General features: G+C 38.1%; 1 protein-coding gene across 5 annotated transcripts in view; it reads left to right on the top strand.

Annotated features, from left to right (window-relative positions):
* LOC130912252 (uridine-cytidine kinase-like 1) overlaps window positions 1-15,794 on the top strand; it is a 29,286-nt gene extending 13,492 nt beyond the window's left edge. The window contains exons 5-15 of one of the 5 annotated variants that reach the window (XM_057830187.1): window positions 2,656-2,727; window positions 2,891-3,080; window positions 3,168-3,229; window positions 7,456-7,475; window positions 8,100-8,198; window positions 8,280-8,373; window positions 12,028-12,090; window positions 12,173-12,295; window positions 12,384-12,491; window positions 12,560-12,716; window positions 14,728-15,794. In XM_057830187.1, the coding sequence (XP_057686170.1) occupies window positions 2,656-2,727; window positions 2,891-3,080; window positions 3,168-3,229; window positions 7,456-7,475; window positions 8,100-8,198; window positions 8,280-8,373; window positions 12,028-12,090; window positions 12,173-12,295; window positions 12,384-12,491; window positions 12,560-12,716; window positions 14,728-14,807 (1,068 nt within the window). In that variant the 3' untranslated portion in view covers window positions 14,808-15,794. Of the gene's footprint in view, window positions 1-2,655; window positions 2,728-2,890; window positions 3,081-3,167; window positions 3,230-6,557; window positions 6,575-7,455; window positions 7,476-8,099; window positions 8,199-8,279; window positions 8,374-12,027; window positions 12,091-12,172; window positions 12,302-12,383; window positions 12,492-12,559; window positions 12,717-14,727 lie in introns of all 5 variants that reach the window. The other 4 variants (XM_057830185.1, XM_057830188.1, XM_057830186.1 and 1 more) reach the window with 4 other exon arrangements.
* The last annotated feature ends 2,270 nt before the right edge of the window (window positions 15,795-18,064 follow it).

Raw genomic sequence — 18,064 nt, 5'->3', positions numbered from 1 at the left:
CAACTTTTTAAATGAAAGGCGTATCATTCTGAAGTTTTGTTTCCACTCGAAAAGTTAAAACAGCAGCTGATCTGACGATCGATCTCCATGTTTTGCAACGAGACGCTTTGTTTTGATTAATCTGCGCATGTCAGACGGCAGTTGTCAAACGTCCTTTCGGAATAAAGGCAGACACATGTAAACGCTGGATCGGAATAGATGAAGTGACATGTAAACAGCTGATGTGAAATTTCCATTCAGAATGATTTGAATCGGTATGAATAAAAGTCAGTATGTAAACGTGGCTAATGTCATGTTTTCCTTCATTTTCAACCATGTTGCTATTAATGCTTTCAAATATGCCCATATTTGGAGGTCCTGCTTTACTTACTTTATATATATATATATATATATATATATCAGATAAATAATGTAATAATAAATAAAAAAATAAAGATAAAAACCAGCTCGATTTCAAATTATTTTTTAATTGAACACAACAATAGAAAACTTCATTAACACTCAGTAAAGTTATTTCAAACTTAAACCTCCTCCTCACTCTGACGAGCTTCGCAGCGAACTTTGCCACCAGCGCAGTCTGGGGCATAGCGTAGCCACTTCTGCACAACAGCAGCAGCAAATGCATATTTTGATGCGTCCATCCCTATCTGCCTCTTCCGTGAATCTGAAAAATATACACACACATGTAAACACAACGACATTCAGAGATAATTCATATCAAGGAATTCAACCAGTTATCTTGGGTTAGTTTAAAATACTTCAGTATTTTGTGGTGAGGTGAGTTTATCAACCAATCTCAAACCAAATTAGAGCTATACGTATATGGGAACGGAGCTAGCTAGTTAGCTAGCTACGATGGAAAAATGACCGCACTATCTTTGTGTTCAGTGAATTAATTTAGACAAGGCTCATTTGTGTCATATCTAGTGAGTTTAGCACTTTTAATTGGAAAAAGAATGACGTTTGCCTGAACCAAGTTCTACTAAGATAACATCCAGATTAAGTAGGTTTTCGCTTGTATGCCGATCACAGCAAAAGCACCGTTTCTTACAATTTTGGCAACTTTGTCACGTTGTGTCAGGCAAACCGTTTTATATACAACTTTGATGACAAGCGCGGTTTATTCTACCGTATGACGTCATTGCTGATAAAGGCCCTGAAGAAAAGCAACAGGCTTACCTTTAAATATGGCTATCCTTAAATGACGCGTTTCCAGTGGAGTTCGTGTGAAGTGATACACTGTCTTCCTGCTCAACCACGAACACAACTTTTTTTTTACCATAACTCCCGCACATCCATAATTCGATGACTATTCAATCATATTTCCCGGTCAATAAAAAAATCGACTATTTGTCAACATTATTTCATCAACTATAAAACAATGTTAACCCAACCATCACCTGACACACCACAGAACAATGTTGTTTCAACGTGACAGTCAGGTGTCATCGGTATTTGCAATGTAGAGTCAACATTGTTTATTGTTAAAAATTTAATGGTAACCATACTGATGAGTTTGATGGAAAATCAATGTTTATTCAACGTCAGTCTGCTATCTGGGTATTATACTACTATTTTATACAGTAGTATACTGTAATATTAATGCTATATTTTTTCAAAGAATTGTTTTGAATCATGTTGGAAAGGCGAAGTCAGTGTTCTGAATCTGTTTACATTCCATTCTTTTGCACTAGTTAATGCTATGAGCATTTGATCTCATTTTTTATTTGCGATTTATTGTCGTTATCAGTGTTGTCACAGATTACTTGAAAAAGTAACTTAATCACTGATTACGCTTCAAAAAAGTAATTTAGTTACTTTACTGATGACTTTATTATCAAAGTAACTAAGTTACTTTAAAAGTAATCTGTTAGTTACTTTTTACCAATTTTTCTCCCTTTGCGGCCTCAACATAAGAATGACAACAGAAAAATGTAATCGCATGTAATTGAATTTTTGTTATCAGTGTTGTCACAGATTAATTGAAAAAGTAACTTAATTACTGATTACGCCTCAAAAAAAAATTTTTTGTTACTTTACTGATTACTTTATTATCAAAGTAACTAAGTTACTTTAAATGTAATCTGTCAGTTACTTTTTAGCAATTTTTGTCCCTTTGCGGCCTTAACATAAGAATGACAACAGAAAAATGTCATTGCATGTAATTGAATTTTTCATATAATTCTAAATATTCGAGTTAGCGGGGCTTTAATTAGTTGAAGGAGTTGATTTCAACCACCATTGACTCGTGCTAGCTTAGCCACTCCGGAGCCCTGAAACTAATAAATAACTGACAAACTGCATAGAATTTGTTCAAATCAACTCCAACGACTAATTAAACCCTGGCTAATTCAAAGATTAAGCCTTATGTTAAAAATTCTGAACTACCCCTTTAAAATAAAGACCGTTAATTATAGCCATTAAAATGTCTGTAAACGTTTTAAAGCAATAAAACAACAAAAATGAACGAAATGAACAAGAATCCTTCAAAGTATTTCATAATGGGTTCGAACAGATCATGTGACTATAGCACCTTAGAGACGGTCATGATAATGTAGTTTCTGATTTGTTTATGATGATGGATAATTTTAAGACTTAAAGTCTTAATATTTGTAAATCTTTTCACAACATTGGCATGTTATTTCTCCACCGCAGAAAACCGTGTATGGAGCCAGTGTTATCATCTTTGAGGGGATCATGGCCTTCACCGATAAGGCACTCTTGCAGGTAAGGCCAAGGTTCTTTAGTAACAACATGCGCTCCGTTCAATGCGCATTATCAAACATGTTCTTCTTTTGTGTGTCGCCTTCCTGTTGGTTAATGTGTACTGTAGCCAAAGATTTGAACTACTGTTCATTTTTCACCGAAACCTTTTCATTGTCTTTTGAAGTTGCTGGACATGAAGATTTTTGTGGATACAGACTCAGACATCCGGCTTGTGAGGCGGCTAAGGAGGGACATAACTGAGCGAGGCCGGGACATAGAGGGTGTCATCAAACAGTACAATAAGTATGTCAAGCCAGCCTTTGAGCAGTACATCGAACCTACCATGCGTCTGGCTGATATTGTTGTGCCCCGTGGTACGTTCATCGTCCATGCAAGAATTTGCTTGGAAGTTATTTTCTTATCGCCAGAAACAGCAAGGTTTTCTTTTGTGATTCTGTCAGGTGGCGGGAACATGGTGGCCATTGATTTGATCGTGCAGCATGTCCACAGTCAGCTGGAGGAGGTGAGAAAGTCCGCACATTTGACCTAAATCAAGGAAAAGGGTCATACCAGTTGAATATAAGTGTACATTGAGGCTCGGCCCCTCCTTCCCGCTAGTGTTGTTTACTAGGGTTTCGCAAAGGCCTCTTACACGCCAAACTTAATAGAGCAAACCTCATTGGACGATTCTTTTTTTTTTTTTGTGCTGGTACCTTCTCTCTGCAAAGGATGAAAATGTCAAGATAGATGTCATGGTATAATGCAGATATATATTTAATATATATATATATATATATATATATATATATATATATATATATATATATATATATATATATATATACACTTATGTTAGGGCTGTCAAAATTATCACGTTAACGGGCGGTAAATAATTTTTTAAATTGATCACGTTAAAATATTTGACGCAATTAACGCACATGCCCCGCTCAAACAGATTAAAATAACAGCAGTGTAATGTCCCGTTGTTACTTGTTAATTGGTGTTTTGCGCCCTCACCTGGCGCTAAGGTCCAAATGATTTTATAGGTTTCAGCATAATGAGTGAGCATGGTGTAATTATTGACATCAACAATGGCGAGCTGCGAGTTTATTTTTTGATTGAAATTTTTACAAATTTTAATAAAACGAAAACATTAAGAGGGGGTATAGAATTTCTATAACTTGTACTAACATTTATCTTTTAAGAACTACAAGTCTTTCTATCCATGGATCACTTTAACAGAATGTTAATAATGTTAATGCCATCTTGTTGATTTATTGTTATAATATGTTGAATGTATATATCCGTCTTGTGTCTTATCTTTCCATTCCAACAATAATTTACAGAAAAATATGGCATATTTTATAGATGGTTTGTATTTCAATTAATTACGATTAATTAATTTTTAAGCTGTAATTAACTCGATTAAAAATGTTAATCGTTTGACAGCCCTAATATATATATATATATATATATATATATATATATATATATATACACATATATACACATATATACAGTGCCTTGCAAAAGTATTCGGCCCCCTTGAATCTTGCAACCTTTCGCCACATTTCAGGCTTCAAACATAAAGATATAAAATTTTAATTTTTTGTCAAGAATCAACAACAAGTGGGACACAATCGTGAAGTGGAACAAAATTTATTGGATAATTTAAACTTTTTTAACAAATAAAAAACTGAAAAGTGGGGCGTGCAATATTATTCGGCCCCCTTGCGTTAATACTTTGTAGCGCCACCTTTTGCTCCAATTACAGCTGCAAGTCACTTGGGGTATGTTTCTATCAGTTTTGCACATCGAGAGACTGACATTCTTGCCCATTCTTCCTTGCAAAACAGCTCGAGCTCAGTGAGGTTGGATGGAGAGTGTTTATGAACAGCAGTCTTCAGCTCTTTCCACAGATTCTCGATTGGATTCAGGTCTGGACTTTGACTTGGCCATTCTAACACCTGGATACCTTTTTTATAACCATTCCATTGTAGATTTGGCTTTATGTTCTGGATCATTGTCCTGTTGGAAGATAAATCTCCGTCCCAGTCTCAGGTCTCGTGCAGATACCAACAGGTTTTCTTCCAGAATGTTCCTGTATTTGGCTGCATCCATCTTCCCGTCAATTTTAACCATCTTCCCTGTCCCTGCTGAAGAAAAGTAGGCCCAAACCATGATGCTGCCACCACCATGTTTGACAGTGGGGATGGTGTGTTCAGGGTGATGAGCTGTGTTGCTTTTACGCCAAACATATCGTTTTGCATTGTGGCCAAAAAGTTCAATTTTGGTTTCATCTGACCAGAGCACCTTCTTCCACATGTTTGGTGTGTCTCCCAGGTGGCTTGTGGCAAACTTTAAACGAGACTTTTTATGGATATCTTTGAGAAATGGCTTTCTTCTTGCCACTCTTCCATAAAGGCCAGATTTGTGCAGTGTACGACTGATTGTTGTCCTATGGACAGACTCTCCCACCTCAGCTGTAGATCTCTGCAGTTCATCCAGAGTGATCATGGGCCTCTTGGCTACATCTCTGATCAGTTTTCTCCTTGTTTGAGAAGAAAGTTTGGAAGGACGGCCGGGTCTTGGTAGATTTGCAGTGGTCTGATGCTCCTTCCATTTCAATATGATGGCTTGCACAGTGCTCCTTGAGATGTTTAAAGCTTGGGAAATCTTTTTGTATCCAAATCCGGCTTTAAACTTCTCCACAACAGTATCTCGGACCTGCCTGGTGTGTTCCTTGGTTTTCATAATGCTCTCTGCACTTTAAACAGAACCCTGAGACTATCACAGAGCAGGTGCATTTATACGGAGACTTGATTACACACAGGTGGATTCTATTTATCATCATCGGTCATTTAGGACAACATTGGATCATTCAGAGATCCTCACTGAACTTCTGGAGTGGGTTTGCTGCACTGAAAGTAAAGGGGCCGAATAATATTGCACGCCCCACTTTTCAGTTTTTTATTTGTTAAAAAAGTTTAAATTATCCAATAAATGTTGTTCCACTTCACGGTTGTGTCCCACTTGTTGTTGATTCTTGACAAAAAAATTAAATTTCATATCTTTGTTTGAAGCCTGAAATGTGGCGAAAGGTTGCAAGATTCAAGGGGGCCGAATACTTTTGCAAGGCACTGTATATATATATATGTGTATATATATTTAATATTTTAGGTGAACACGATCCTAACCTTTATAGATAATTTATTTTAATCTTTTAAAAAGGGTGGTCTCATTACTCTTGTCCAAGTGCTGTATTTGAGAGTACTTGCCTCATGTACTGTAACCACTCCCTCTAGCTGTGAGAAAATGTGCTGCACTAAAATTGGGGACATCTGGAAATTATCTGTCCGGATTTATACTGAAAGTGTTACCAGAGCTATTACCAGCGCCCTCATATGTATGAGTATCCTAAATTATTAAAAATGATATATAATTTAAAATGATGCTTGTGGGAGGTCTTACTTTTAAAATACTGTACGTCGAATTTAGTTTTGCGCCAAATTAAGTCATTGGCTGCCACCGACGGTGAATTGGGAGGCTCAGCTACTCAACAAGAACCCACAATAATGAATATATTCTTAAATAAATGACATTTGCAGGATGAAAAAAAATAGCATTATTAATTTTGTGTCGACAGAATATTTAGCTCCTCTCATTATATAATAATAATGTAAGGTTGATGCCGGTTGGCAATTTCCGAAACAGATATGCACCAAAATTGCTCGTTTTTTAATTAATTTATTTTTGGTAGACGCCATAAGTACACCTGCACGCTCATGATAAATTGCTCTCCCACTCTTTTCTCACCACACCGCCATCCCACCATCTTCCACGGCTCACAGCGCGAGCTCAGCGTCAGGTAGAGTGGCCTTTATCCTGTCTGTCGTCCATCCTCTTTTCAACATCCGTCCTCTTTTCAAACTGCTCCTGCATTCTCTTTCCGCGAGCTGGGGAGAAAGAGAGGGAAGCAGCCAACCTCTGTCCTCACCCATCTGCTGGCTGCAATGTGGCATCACCAAGCGCCACGACAGCAAGGCAATTTGAATTCTCTATGACCAAAAGTGTGCCAAAGTTGCAGACACTGGGTGAGGTGAATGTGAAGCAGCCAGCATTTATTGTGAGGATGTTGGTTTTCCCTCTTTTAGAGAAATGATAACTGACAGACACGCACACACACTCTTGCTACCTGCTGTGTCTAAAAATACACAGCAAGCGCAACATCCGACTGTTCCTCTTAGTTGCATTAGGACTAATAGAGACCGACAAATAGAAATAAAAACTAAATCATGCTACAGTTGCACAGATCAGCAGCTGAGTTTCCAGTGCCCCTGCTACACATTGCTGTTTTTTTTTTTTTTCCCCCGTCCGTTGAACATAAGCCTGCAGCACACGGAGGAAGTACTGTAAACTGGGGCATCAGAGAAAGTGAAATGAAATAGCAAGTTCCACCGCTGTAGACTTTTGAGTAAATGTCTTGCTAGCTTGTTTACCACAAACACATACACACCAAGTGGAGCTGCATAAATCCCAAAAGCCCAAGTGAAAATCTCCACAAAATGTGTATCATTGTAATATGATACACATGTAGCTGTCTCCTCAATGTGAAATTGGCACGTCATCCGATAATCCACCATGATGTTTCACCCTTTCATTTCTCATCCCCTTATGTTCTCCATTTTTTTCTGTGTCCCCCCACCCCCGTTGTCAACGTTGTTGTGTGTCGTCGAAAATTCCCCATAGAGGAAACTTCGCTGGGATATGTGAGCAGATTTGCTATGATTTCTTTTCTTTGCATCTAGCTAATCTCAGTGACATTGTTGGCACTGTAGCTGTCATTATAGTCGCCACGACTGCATCACTAGTAACTGTGTGCTTAGTTTGCAGCCAAAGGGTTAAATCCCCTTGGCTAACAAGTCTTTATATCCAAACCTCTTATATGATGTGTGGAGTCTTGGAGAACTATTACAATTAACTGAGACCAAAGTATATCAAAATCAAAAGGATCCAACTTGTGAAATAGTAATGTGAATGATTAGTTTGAATCAATGATTAATTATATTATCATGGTCTCTTTTCTGTTGTAATTTTCTACCAAAGGAGGCTAACAAAGACACTGTGTGCTTTTTTTGCTTTTTTTTTTTTTTTTTGTCTTTCTGCTTTTGCGAATCAATCCTAAACTTATTTCACGCCTCAGATTTTGCTCTGCTCTCAAATTTGTTGTGCCTCTTTATTTATACTACTCACAAGTTTGAGTGTGTGTGTTTTTGGTTGAATGTGTGCATTTGCGAATGTGCACATTGTATGTTTTAGTCAAACTGAGTGGAAGGTGCTTTTTTCTTTCTGCTCCTCTAAACCTGAACCACTATTTGTTGCCGTGGTGACAGGGCAGCGCTGGCCTCCGCACACCAAGCCCAACCTCTCCCCCAGACTCTCAGCGTTCTAGAGAGTACACCTCAGGTCAAAGGCATGCACACCATCATCAGGTAACAACAAAAAGACAGCTTCCCACCACAAAAGCATGTATCAAATGTTTTCACCTATCTTTTGCCTGTCGCCTCATTTAGGAACAAAGAAACCAGCCGGGATGAGTTCATCTTTTACTCGAAAAGGTTGATGCGTCTTTTGATTGAGCGTGCACTCTCCTTCCTGCCATCACAGGTGCTTAAGACCAAGATACACAGTCAATTCATTAATTTTTAATCAATACGTACTTTACGTTGAGGTGAGCAAGAAAGTTTGGGGTAAATGGATAAACGATGGGCGATGACTTGGTTTTTCTGTGCTGGGATACTATTAAAAGGATCAATGTGATGTTTTTGTGAGTCTCCAAAACGGAAATTTCATATGTGGGGTCCGTCACAGTTAACTAGGAGTGGGAACCCCTTGATACCTCACGATATGATACGATTTGTGATATAAAGCTCACGATAGCGATGATCTGACGATATAGCGATACAATGATTTTCGATTCATTGGTCAGGAAATCATTCTAGGACATTCTACAAAAAACTAAAAAACAGACAAACAAGCTTCTGCTGTGAATTGTAACGAGTTTATCACTTGTAGACGTCCAATCCATTTGAACTGGGAGGGTGGCAGCGAATGAACCCTCCCACTTCAAACGGATTGAACGTCTTTGGCCGTCAGTGGCAGCCAATGCCAGGCAATGAGTAATTTTGGGCCATTTAAGGTAATTTACCGTATTTTTCGGACTATAAGTCGCACCTGAGTATAAGTCGCACCAGCCATAAAATGCCCAACGAAGAGGAAAAAAACATATATAAGTCGCACTGGAGTATGAGTCAGAGAAATTTACTCGATAAAATCCAACACCTATAACAGATATGTCATCTTGAAAGGCAATTTAAAATAAAAATACAGTAGCGAACAACATGCTGAATAAGTGTACAGTATGATGTTACATGATGCATGAACAACGAAATGCGAATATACTGTCCTCACCAGGACGCTACGGCTCGGTCCTGGCTTTACAGCGAGCTAAACTCCCAAATGACGATGCTGGACATCCATATAATTTGGTGACTCAATTTCGTCCTGGATACCAAACAGGTTCGCATCAACGTAAATAAATGATAATTAGCTGCTATTACAGCAATGACATGCAAATGTTAGCATGCGTTCGCTAGCATTAGCACATCGTTCAAACAACCACACAACTGGCTGTAAGTGTCCGATCGCGGGTGGAAAACATAACAACAACAGAAAAGATGATGCACACAGTTGTTGCCTCTGTAGTTATATTTTACAAGCATAAACAATGAACCTACGTTCGCAGCCATGTTTCTCTCTCGCCCTCTCTCTCTCTCTCTCTCTCTCGTGCGCGCGCACTCACTCAGAGACACTGCGTAGCTGTAGGTCTTATTCTGGCGTGTGAGCGCTTTTCTTCGCGTAAACAAGTGCGAGTCTGCCCCCACTTGGGGGTGAAAGCGCCACAAACTAAAAGCATGCATTTCAATATAAAAAAGTCAATAATACAATTGAACACACATTGCCAAAGGCAGAACGTGAACATGGCCATAGCTATTAAAAGTTATTCAGATAACTATAGCATAAAGAACATGCTAACAAGTTTACCAAACCATCAGTGTCACTCCAAAACACCAAAATAGCATGTGAAATGATATTATAATGTGTTAATAATTTCACACATAAGTCGCTCCTGAGTATAAGTCGCACCCCCAGCCAAACTATGAAAAAAAAACTGCAACTTATTGTCCGAAAAATACGATACCTGTTGATTTTCAGTTACTTCCTGTTGATTTTGGGGTATTTTATGGGTCATTTGCTGTTTATTTTGCGTTACAGAACAGGAAGTGACCTGGGAATCACCCAAATGAATAGGCAGTGACTCAAACTCATCAGGAAATGACCTGTAAATGCCCTAAAAGGAAAAGCAAGTGACCTGTAAATGCCCCGAAAATCGGACCGAATGACTGTGAATGCGCTGGTTTTGAATGAACGAACGTCCCCAGTCCAAATGGATTAGGCGTCGAGCACCGTCAATGGCAGCCTTTTTTTTATTTTTATTGACACCTTTTTAAAACGATATCTCGATTCTTGACAGGAGCATATCGTTAACCTTTTGGGATACAAAGTAACATGATATATCACCATTTCAATATTTTGTCACACCCGTACTGTTAACTATATATTTTGTCTTGCTTGTAATTTTGGTGATACTTAATCAATTTTTCTCTTTTATATGTTATTTGAAAGCTTGAATGCTTTTTTTTTTTGCAACATAAAACATTATGTTTATTAAAGTTCTGTTTGCGCACCATGGAGCTCAGTGCACTTTGCTAATCACTGAGGGAATGAGTAAGCCAACAATTTAGTTCAATGTTCAGCCGTTGTTGTTGTAACGGGCCAACCTGAGCGTGGCAAGTCTTTCACTGTACCGACGTCGTACATAATCGCTGGATAGGAATGAAATTGCCTTTGAAATTGTTGTTGGATGAATGTGGCTTTCTAGAACCACTACAAAACTGCAATCTTTTTCTCTTTGGTCAATTGGCTGGGCTGAATATCATGACTATAACGGTATATCTGAAATAAGAACTAAAAATATAAGATTTCACCTTTCAAATGACATTTAAAAGAGAAAAATGAATAAGTTTTTCATAGTTACAAGAAAAAATATTACTTGTGTTAGTCATACAGTGATCCATCATTTTTTTGCGGTTAACGGGAACCAAAATCGAAAATCCGTGAAATAGAGGCGGAGCTTAGTTACATTAAAAAATATATTAAGACATTTTTCCCCCCAAGGTATAATTTAAAAAAAAAGCTTATGTGTGTGTATATTTTAATAACTGCAAATGTAATAATTCTGATATAAATATTTATATATTAGGGCTGTCAAAATTATTGCGTTAACGGGCGGCAATTAATTTTTTTAATTAATCACGTTAAAATATTTTTCGCAATTAACGCACATGCCCACTCAGACAGATTTAAATGACAGTACAGTGAAATGCCCACATGTTAATTGTGTTTTGTGGAGTTTTGCCGTCCTCTGCTGGCGCTTGGGTGCGACTGATTTTGTAGGCTTCAGCACCCATGAGCATTGGTTAAGTAATTATTGACATCAACAATGGCGGGCTACTAGTTTATTTTTTGATTGAAAATTTTACAAATTTTATTAAAACGAAAACATTAAGAGGGGTTTTAATATAAAATTTCTTTAACTTGTACTTACATTTATCTTTTAAGAAGTACAAGTCTTTCTATCCATGGATCGCTTTAACAGAATGTTAATAATGTTAATGCCAGCTTGTTGATTTTTTGTTATAATAAACAAATACAGTCCTTATGTACCGTATGTTGAATGTATATATCCATCTTGTGTCTCATCTTTCCATTCCAACAATAATTTACAGAAAAATATGGCATATATTATAGATGGTTTGATTGCGATTACTTGCGATTAATTAATTTTTAAGCTGTAATTAACTCGATTAAAAATAATGATTTGTACATCGATACATGCAGATATTTCAACATTTTTAAATAAAATACTGTATTTTTTTTTTTTTTTTTAAATCCACGAGGGTTCGAAGTTTGAAGCGCGAAGTAGTGAGGTATCACTGTAATGATAATCCTATAACGACTTGGCGTCCACACAGTTGTACTAAATCTGATGACAGTAGCTCATTTGTAAGGTCTTGAGTCTGGGAACTGGATGTCAAAATTTAGTACCGCTCTATTCAAATACAAAGTTTACCTACCTGTTGATTACTGACTGGTTTAGAGTTGGCCTGGGCAGTTGAATTTATGTGTATATTCTCACAGCCCCACGTCGTCCAGACACCCCAGGGACAAGACTATGAGGGTAGGACTTTCCACGGAAAGAGGGTAATGTTTTCTCGATGCCTATTTCTGTTTCATGTTGTGGACCTTAAAAAGCATATAATCTGTATTCTGTTTTTGTTTCTAGATCACTGGCGTATCCATTTTGCGGGCAGGAGAAACCATGGAGCCGGCTCTAAGGGCCGTTTGCAAAGATGTCCGTATCGGAAAAATTCTCATTCAGACAAATCAGGACACAGGAGAACCAGAGGTTCAGGTTTAAAGTGATAGGATACTGCTTAACACCATCAAACAGTTGAAATATTGTGGCATGAATTAACATTTTGATTCTTACACAGCTTCATTACCTACGTCTCCCCAAAGACATCAGTGAAGATCACGTCATTCTGATGGACTGCACTGTGTCCACCGGCGCTGCGGCCATGATGGCTGTTAGAGTGCTACTGGTGCGTACTGCTCTCTGCTACACAGAAAGCAAGCGTAGCCCTCGGCTCAACGGACCTTTGTGTTTTAGGATCACGACGTACAAGAGGACAAGATTCTTCTGGTGTCACTCCTGATGGCTGAAATGGGAGTGCACTCGGTAGCATACGCCTTCCCGCAGGTGAAGATCATCACCACAGCAGTGGACAAGAAAGTCAACGATCTGTTCCACATCATACCTGGCATCGGTGAGCAGCTCAATAACAAGCATGAATGTGGACTGCAAAACAGTATAAGGCTGCAGCTATCAAATATTTTAGTGATCGAGTATTCTACTGAAAATTCCATCAATTAATCAAGTAATCGGATAAAATAGATATTTTTTAGCTAAAGAGCAATTATAAATATACATGAGAATACATGACATTTCACCTAATATTGAACCATTTTTAGACAAATGTCTTTATTTTAGATGTACATTGTTGAATACAGCCAACAATTGCATCTCAGATGTGACTGGAAAAAAAAAAATCTTATTTCTTACCTAAAAAAATCCCATTATGCTTGATAACACACATCAAGTAAAAGTTAATGGGGACCAGAATCCGCTGCGATACGTGAAAAAATGCGAAGTAGCGCAAACCCCCCACCCCCCTGTGTGTTTTCGATGTATTTATTTAGATTTAGCATTGGAAAGAGATACATGTTTTTTCGACTTTTTTCTCCAAAGTATGATTTTCAAAAATGTGTGTATATATATATATATATATATATATATATATATATTATTAATAAAGGGTTTTAAGCACTCCAAATGTAATAATTATGATCAGTTTTAACCCTAACTGTCCCACCGAATCATTTTTAAACAAGAATAACTTACTGTAGTAGAAAAATGCTTGGCTTTGTTAAATACTTATGTTCTTACAAACTCCTCAGGATCACTTCTGCCGTTTATTGCCACGACACAACACGTCCGGCTGCCTCGAACGTCTCCGCACACGCACACACGCACACACACACACACACACACACATTCATTCAAGCACACTTTTCCTTGCCGCACCAACTATTTAACAAGTTATACGATGATTGACACATACGGCGCGTGTGAAGTCCGCTTCTCTGGTAAGATCAAACACAACCATCTGTCAACATCGTTAACTTTAATAAGCAAGTGCTGCAGTGACTGAGGAACAAAGAGCTGGGAGACTGAGGGAGGGAGGGAGGCTGTGCGGAGAGCATGAAGCAAAACGTTTGTGGATTAAAAATCGCACCTCCTTGTGATGGGACTATTGCGCATGCGCGCATCGTGATGGTGATGTTTAAGCGATATATCGTTCAGGCTTAGTTGAAATAAAATATATCCGCCGCGTCTCCCTTCTTCCTCTATGCACGTGACGTCAGCGCATTTTGCCGCAAAAGTAGTCCAAGCAAAACGTCATGCTTCCAGCTGGGAAAATTAAATGATTCCTCAAGGCGGAGAAAATGCATCGATCAATTTTTAAAATCGAGTTGCTTGAATTATTCAAGGAATCGTTTCAGCTCTAAAATAGTGTTTCAACGTTACATCGCAGTGTATCATTTATGGGCTCGATGCTAGATATTCCCAGTCAAAATGGACCGGACTTCCTGCCGTTAATAGCACTGAATGATGAGCACTCACAGCTAGTATTTTAGGTTAAAATAGATTGTCAATGGCAGGCAAGGAGTTAAAAACTGTTGGATTAAAAAAAAAAAAAGTATTGTTGTATTGAGTATATTGCTATTTTTATTCATTCTAATTTGAGTCTTTTTAACATTTTATTATTTGCTAATTTATTATGCTAAATATATAAATATGATATTTAATTTACCGTAAGCAAATTTATAGACCTAGCTCCACATTCAATTTGCACAAGCCATTTTGTAGGCCACACTTGTATATAGGAACATGTTTTAAAAAAAAAAAAAAAAAAAAACCATACAGGAATATATTGTTGCGAACTTGTTAAAAATATATGTATCGATACAGAGGTTGTAGAATTGATTTTGAATTGAATTGATTGAAGATTTTCCTCGTTTTCACTCTGGTACAGTGACTCTACTGACATGTACAGCAACACTAAAATTCGTACAGCAGTTTCAATAAATATGTCTGCAATTTTATTTTAAGGTTTTATAATGTTTTAAAGGCAATTGTATGTACATGAGCATTACGACGTTTTTTTTTTCTTTTTTTTTTTTCATGTGAATGAACTTGACATTTTTACGTTTCAGGAAATTTTGGGGATAGGTACTTTGGAACCGATGCTCCTCCTGACTGGAGTGACGATGAGATGGATGAGCCCAGTTACTGATTCGTCATGAATCATCGGCCGTGCACTTGCTTATCACGTGGCCCGCAAAGAGCAATTTGATACCTCCCTCTGCGGCACCCCCAGCAAAAGAATTATACTGTACAGTCACCCGTTGAAATGTTTAAATTATATTATTCTTGATGAAGTTGAAATATAAAGGTTGATATTTTTGTATAGTTAAAATGTCTTGTTAGGTTAGTGTGGGAACATTTGCAATGACAAATCGCGCCTTAAATGCCTCGTACTGTGGATGACACACTGAATGTGAATTCGTACATGGCGTGGGGGAAAAATAGTAAGTGTTGCCTTTATTAGCCATGAGAAGTTAAATCAGTAAACAAACTCAGCTTTCACGTGCACTTTCAGAACGACTGTTCAATCGGAAAATGTGTAGGTGGTTGTGTTTCTTTCTATTTCTTTTTTTTTGTTAGGGTTCAAACCTTTCCTTTCTCTCTGGGGTGTGGAGGACGCTTTTTGTAAACAGCTGAAAGGTCGCATTGTGCAAAAGCATCTACAAAGACTGCTGCACATGACTCCAGACTTCACTTTACCAGAGAGCAGGCAGTTTAGATTAGATGGAGAGCATAACGCATTTTAGTCTCTTTGTTGTGTTTTTCTCCAAGCCATAAAAACTCACCATCAGTATTGAAAACATTGCTCAGTTCTTTTACGCTGTTGCATGAAAACACACTATTCCATAGCAGATGATAGGTTATTGTGTGGAAAATTGTCTTGAAGATGTGACTTTTGATGCCATATTTTTATTATTTATTGTGTAAAAAAATATATTATACAAGGGACTGTTGGTTTTCTCGGTGCAGTCGAAGACCACTGTAAATGTTTTGTCACTGCTGAATGCAAGAACTAGAACTTCATGTTTTAACTCATGACTTTGCACTGTTCTGTTTACAAATTCTGCACGTTTTTTTTTTTTTTTTTTTTAATGTTCAATAAAAGTGCAATTGTTTTAATTGTCGTGGCAGTCTTTGTTTGGGCAAACGGACTGTGGCACAATCAAACAAAATTATTCTTAAACTTTGCTGTTGGACATCCTAACAAAAAGGCATTTTTCAAAGGACACTCAACACACCATAACTACTAAACATTATAAGATGAATCAATCTAATTGGAGAGAACCGTGGTGTTTTAAGTTATATCAGTCAAATGTTAAGCATTTAGAAATTAAGGTAAAAATTACAGTTCGCAGTATGACCCAGCGTTGCTCATTGGCATTTTCGATGCTAATTTTTCTTGTTTCGAATTAATTTTCCGCACTAAATGCCGGCAGGGTCGAAAACCAAAATTGTTTTTTGCCACGCCACGTGGCAATTTTTTTTGCCATGTGGCAAAATGTTTTTGCCAGGTGGCAAAATGTTTTTGCCATGTGACATTTTTTTGCCATGTGGCAAAATGGATTTTGCCATGTGGCATTTATTTGGGGTATGTGGCAAAATGCATTTTGGTTTGTGGGGGGGTATATGGCATTTTTGGGGGTATATGGCTGTTTTGCAGGCCATACAAGTCCATGCCATTGACGGCTATGCACGTCCAAATTGTATTTTCATTTTAAATGGCAGAAAAACGTGTGGCTGTGTTTTTTGACCCTACACTTTACATTAGGGCTTATCGACATTCAACTGGCACCCCAAATAAGCCCATGCCATTGATGGCTATGCACGTCCAAATTGTATTTTCATTTTAAATGGCAGAAAAACATGTGGCTGTGTTTTTTGACCCTACACTTTACATTAGAGCTTATCCACATTCAACTGGCACCCCAAGTAAGTCCATGCCATTGACAGCTATGCACGTCCAAATTGTATTTTCATTTTAAATGGAAAAAAAAAAATGGGTGGCTGTGTTTTTTGACCCTACACTTTACATTAGAGCTTATCGACATTCAACTGGCACCCCAAGTAAGGCTCTGCCATTGACGGCTATGCACGTCCAAATTGTATTTTCATTTTAAATGGCAGAAAAACGTGTGGCTGTTTTTTGACCCTACACTTTACATTAGAGCTTATCGACATTCAACTGGCACCCCAAGTAAGGCTCTGCCATTGACGTGTCCAAATTGTATTTTAAATGGCAGAAAAACGTGGGGCTGTGTGTTTTTTATGATGCACTTGACATTACAGCTTATCGACATTCAACTGACACCCAAGTAAGGTTTTGCCTTTGACGGCTATGCACGTCCAAATTTCGGTGTCAGCTGTCTTTCTGCACTGATGAATCTTGCGTATGCGGTCGCTACGCTCGCGGTTCCGATGGCCCCAAGCAACGGGCAACATGGGGCCCTTTTGAGTCACGTGACACACATACATACTCGCGCAGTATAATGAACACAAAGGTGAGGGGGTGCGAGTGCGCGCTGCATGCACGTGCGGTCCATCTTGGCCATAAAAGTGGCAAAAACTAGCACTTTACATTGACTCATATGGATGTACCTACATTCGTCATGGACGCACACATTTTAACAAGTGGCCGTCCTCTGCTCGAAGTGCACACCTTACCCCTATTCTCGCTCCCAGAATACACAGCGCTTGTGACGTAGGACAATAACAGGACTGGTTGCTATGGGAACGAACACATACCCAAGAAACCTTGCTAAAAGGAGTATTGAAATTGCTAATAAAATGGTTTAGGATTATTTTAGATACATATATGTTGTATTTTTCTTATACAGTATTCAACGAGGAATACAATAGACCCATTAATAGACTTTTTTTGAAAATCACCATTTCTTTTAGTAGTTACGAGTAATGAGTTGGCCTCTGAAAAGCAACGTAAAACAACTCGGCAAGGACTTTCCAGAGAGTTTGGTGAGTCACTCTTTAAACAATCATGTGGTATTAATAGCTGATTGGACTTTCTTAAACATGTATAATCTACGTGACATAGTAAGTGCTGATTGGGATTGATAACAGAATCGTTAGATAATCTGCCAAATGATTCCATGGTATTGAAACACTCCCTACACTTGTCACTGCGACAGTGCAGTAAAGCTGCATGTGCTAAATCTGTTGGCCCTCTGGGGGCCCCTGCTGGCTGGGGGCTCAAGGCAATTGCCTGGTTTGCCTAATGGGACGCGACGCCTCTGGGTTTGACCACCAGGTTATTTCAGGAGCCACGTCAACAATTTCAGGTAAGTCTTAATTTTAATGCTGGTTATGTTTTTATATGATTGTGTTGTATGTTTAAAAATAAAATACTTTGTATGTCTCAGTTTTCTTTTATTCTCCTTTTACACAGATACT

The sequence above is a fragment of the Corythoichthys intestinalis genome, chromosome 2 (genome assembly GCF_030265065.1).
Source record: "Corythoichthys intestinalis isolate RoL2023-P3 chromosome 2, ASM3026506v1, whole genome shotgun sequence".
NCBI lineage: Eukaryota > Metazoa > Chordata > Actinopteri > Syngnathiformes > Syngnathidae > Corythoichthys > Corythoichthys intestinalis.
The sequence above is the reverse complement of the archived record's forward strand: the minus strand, read 5'-3'. Positions and strand labels throughout refer to the sequence as shown.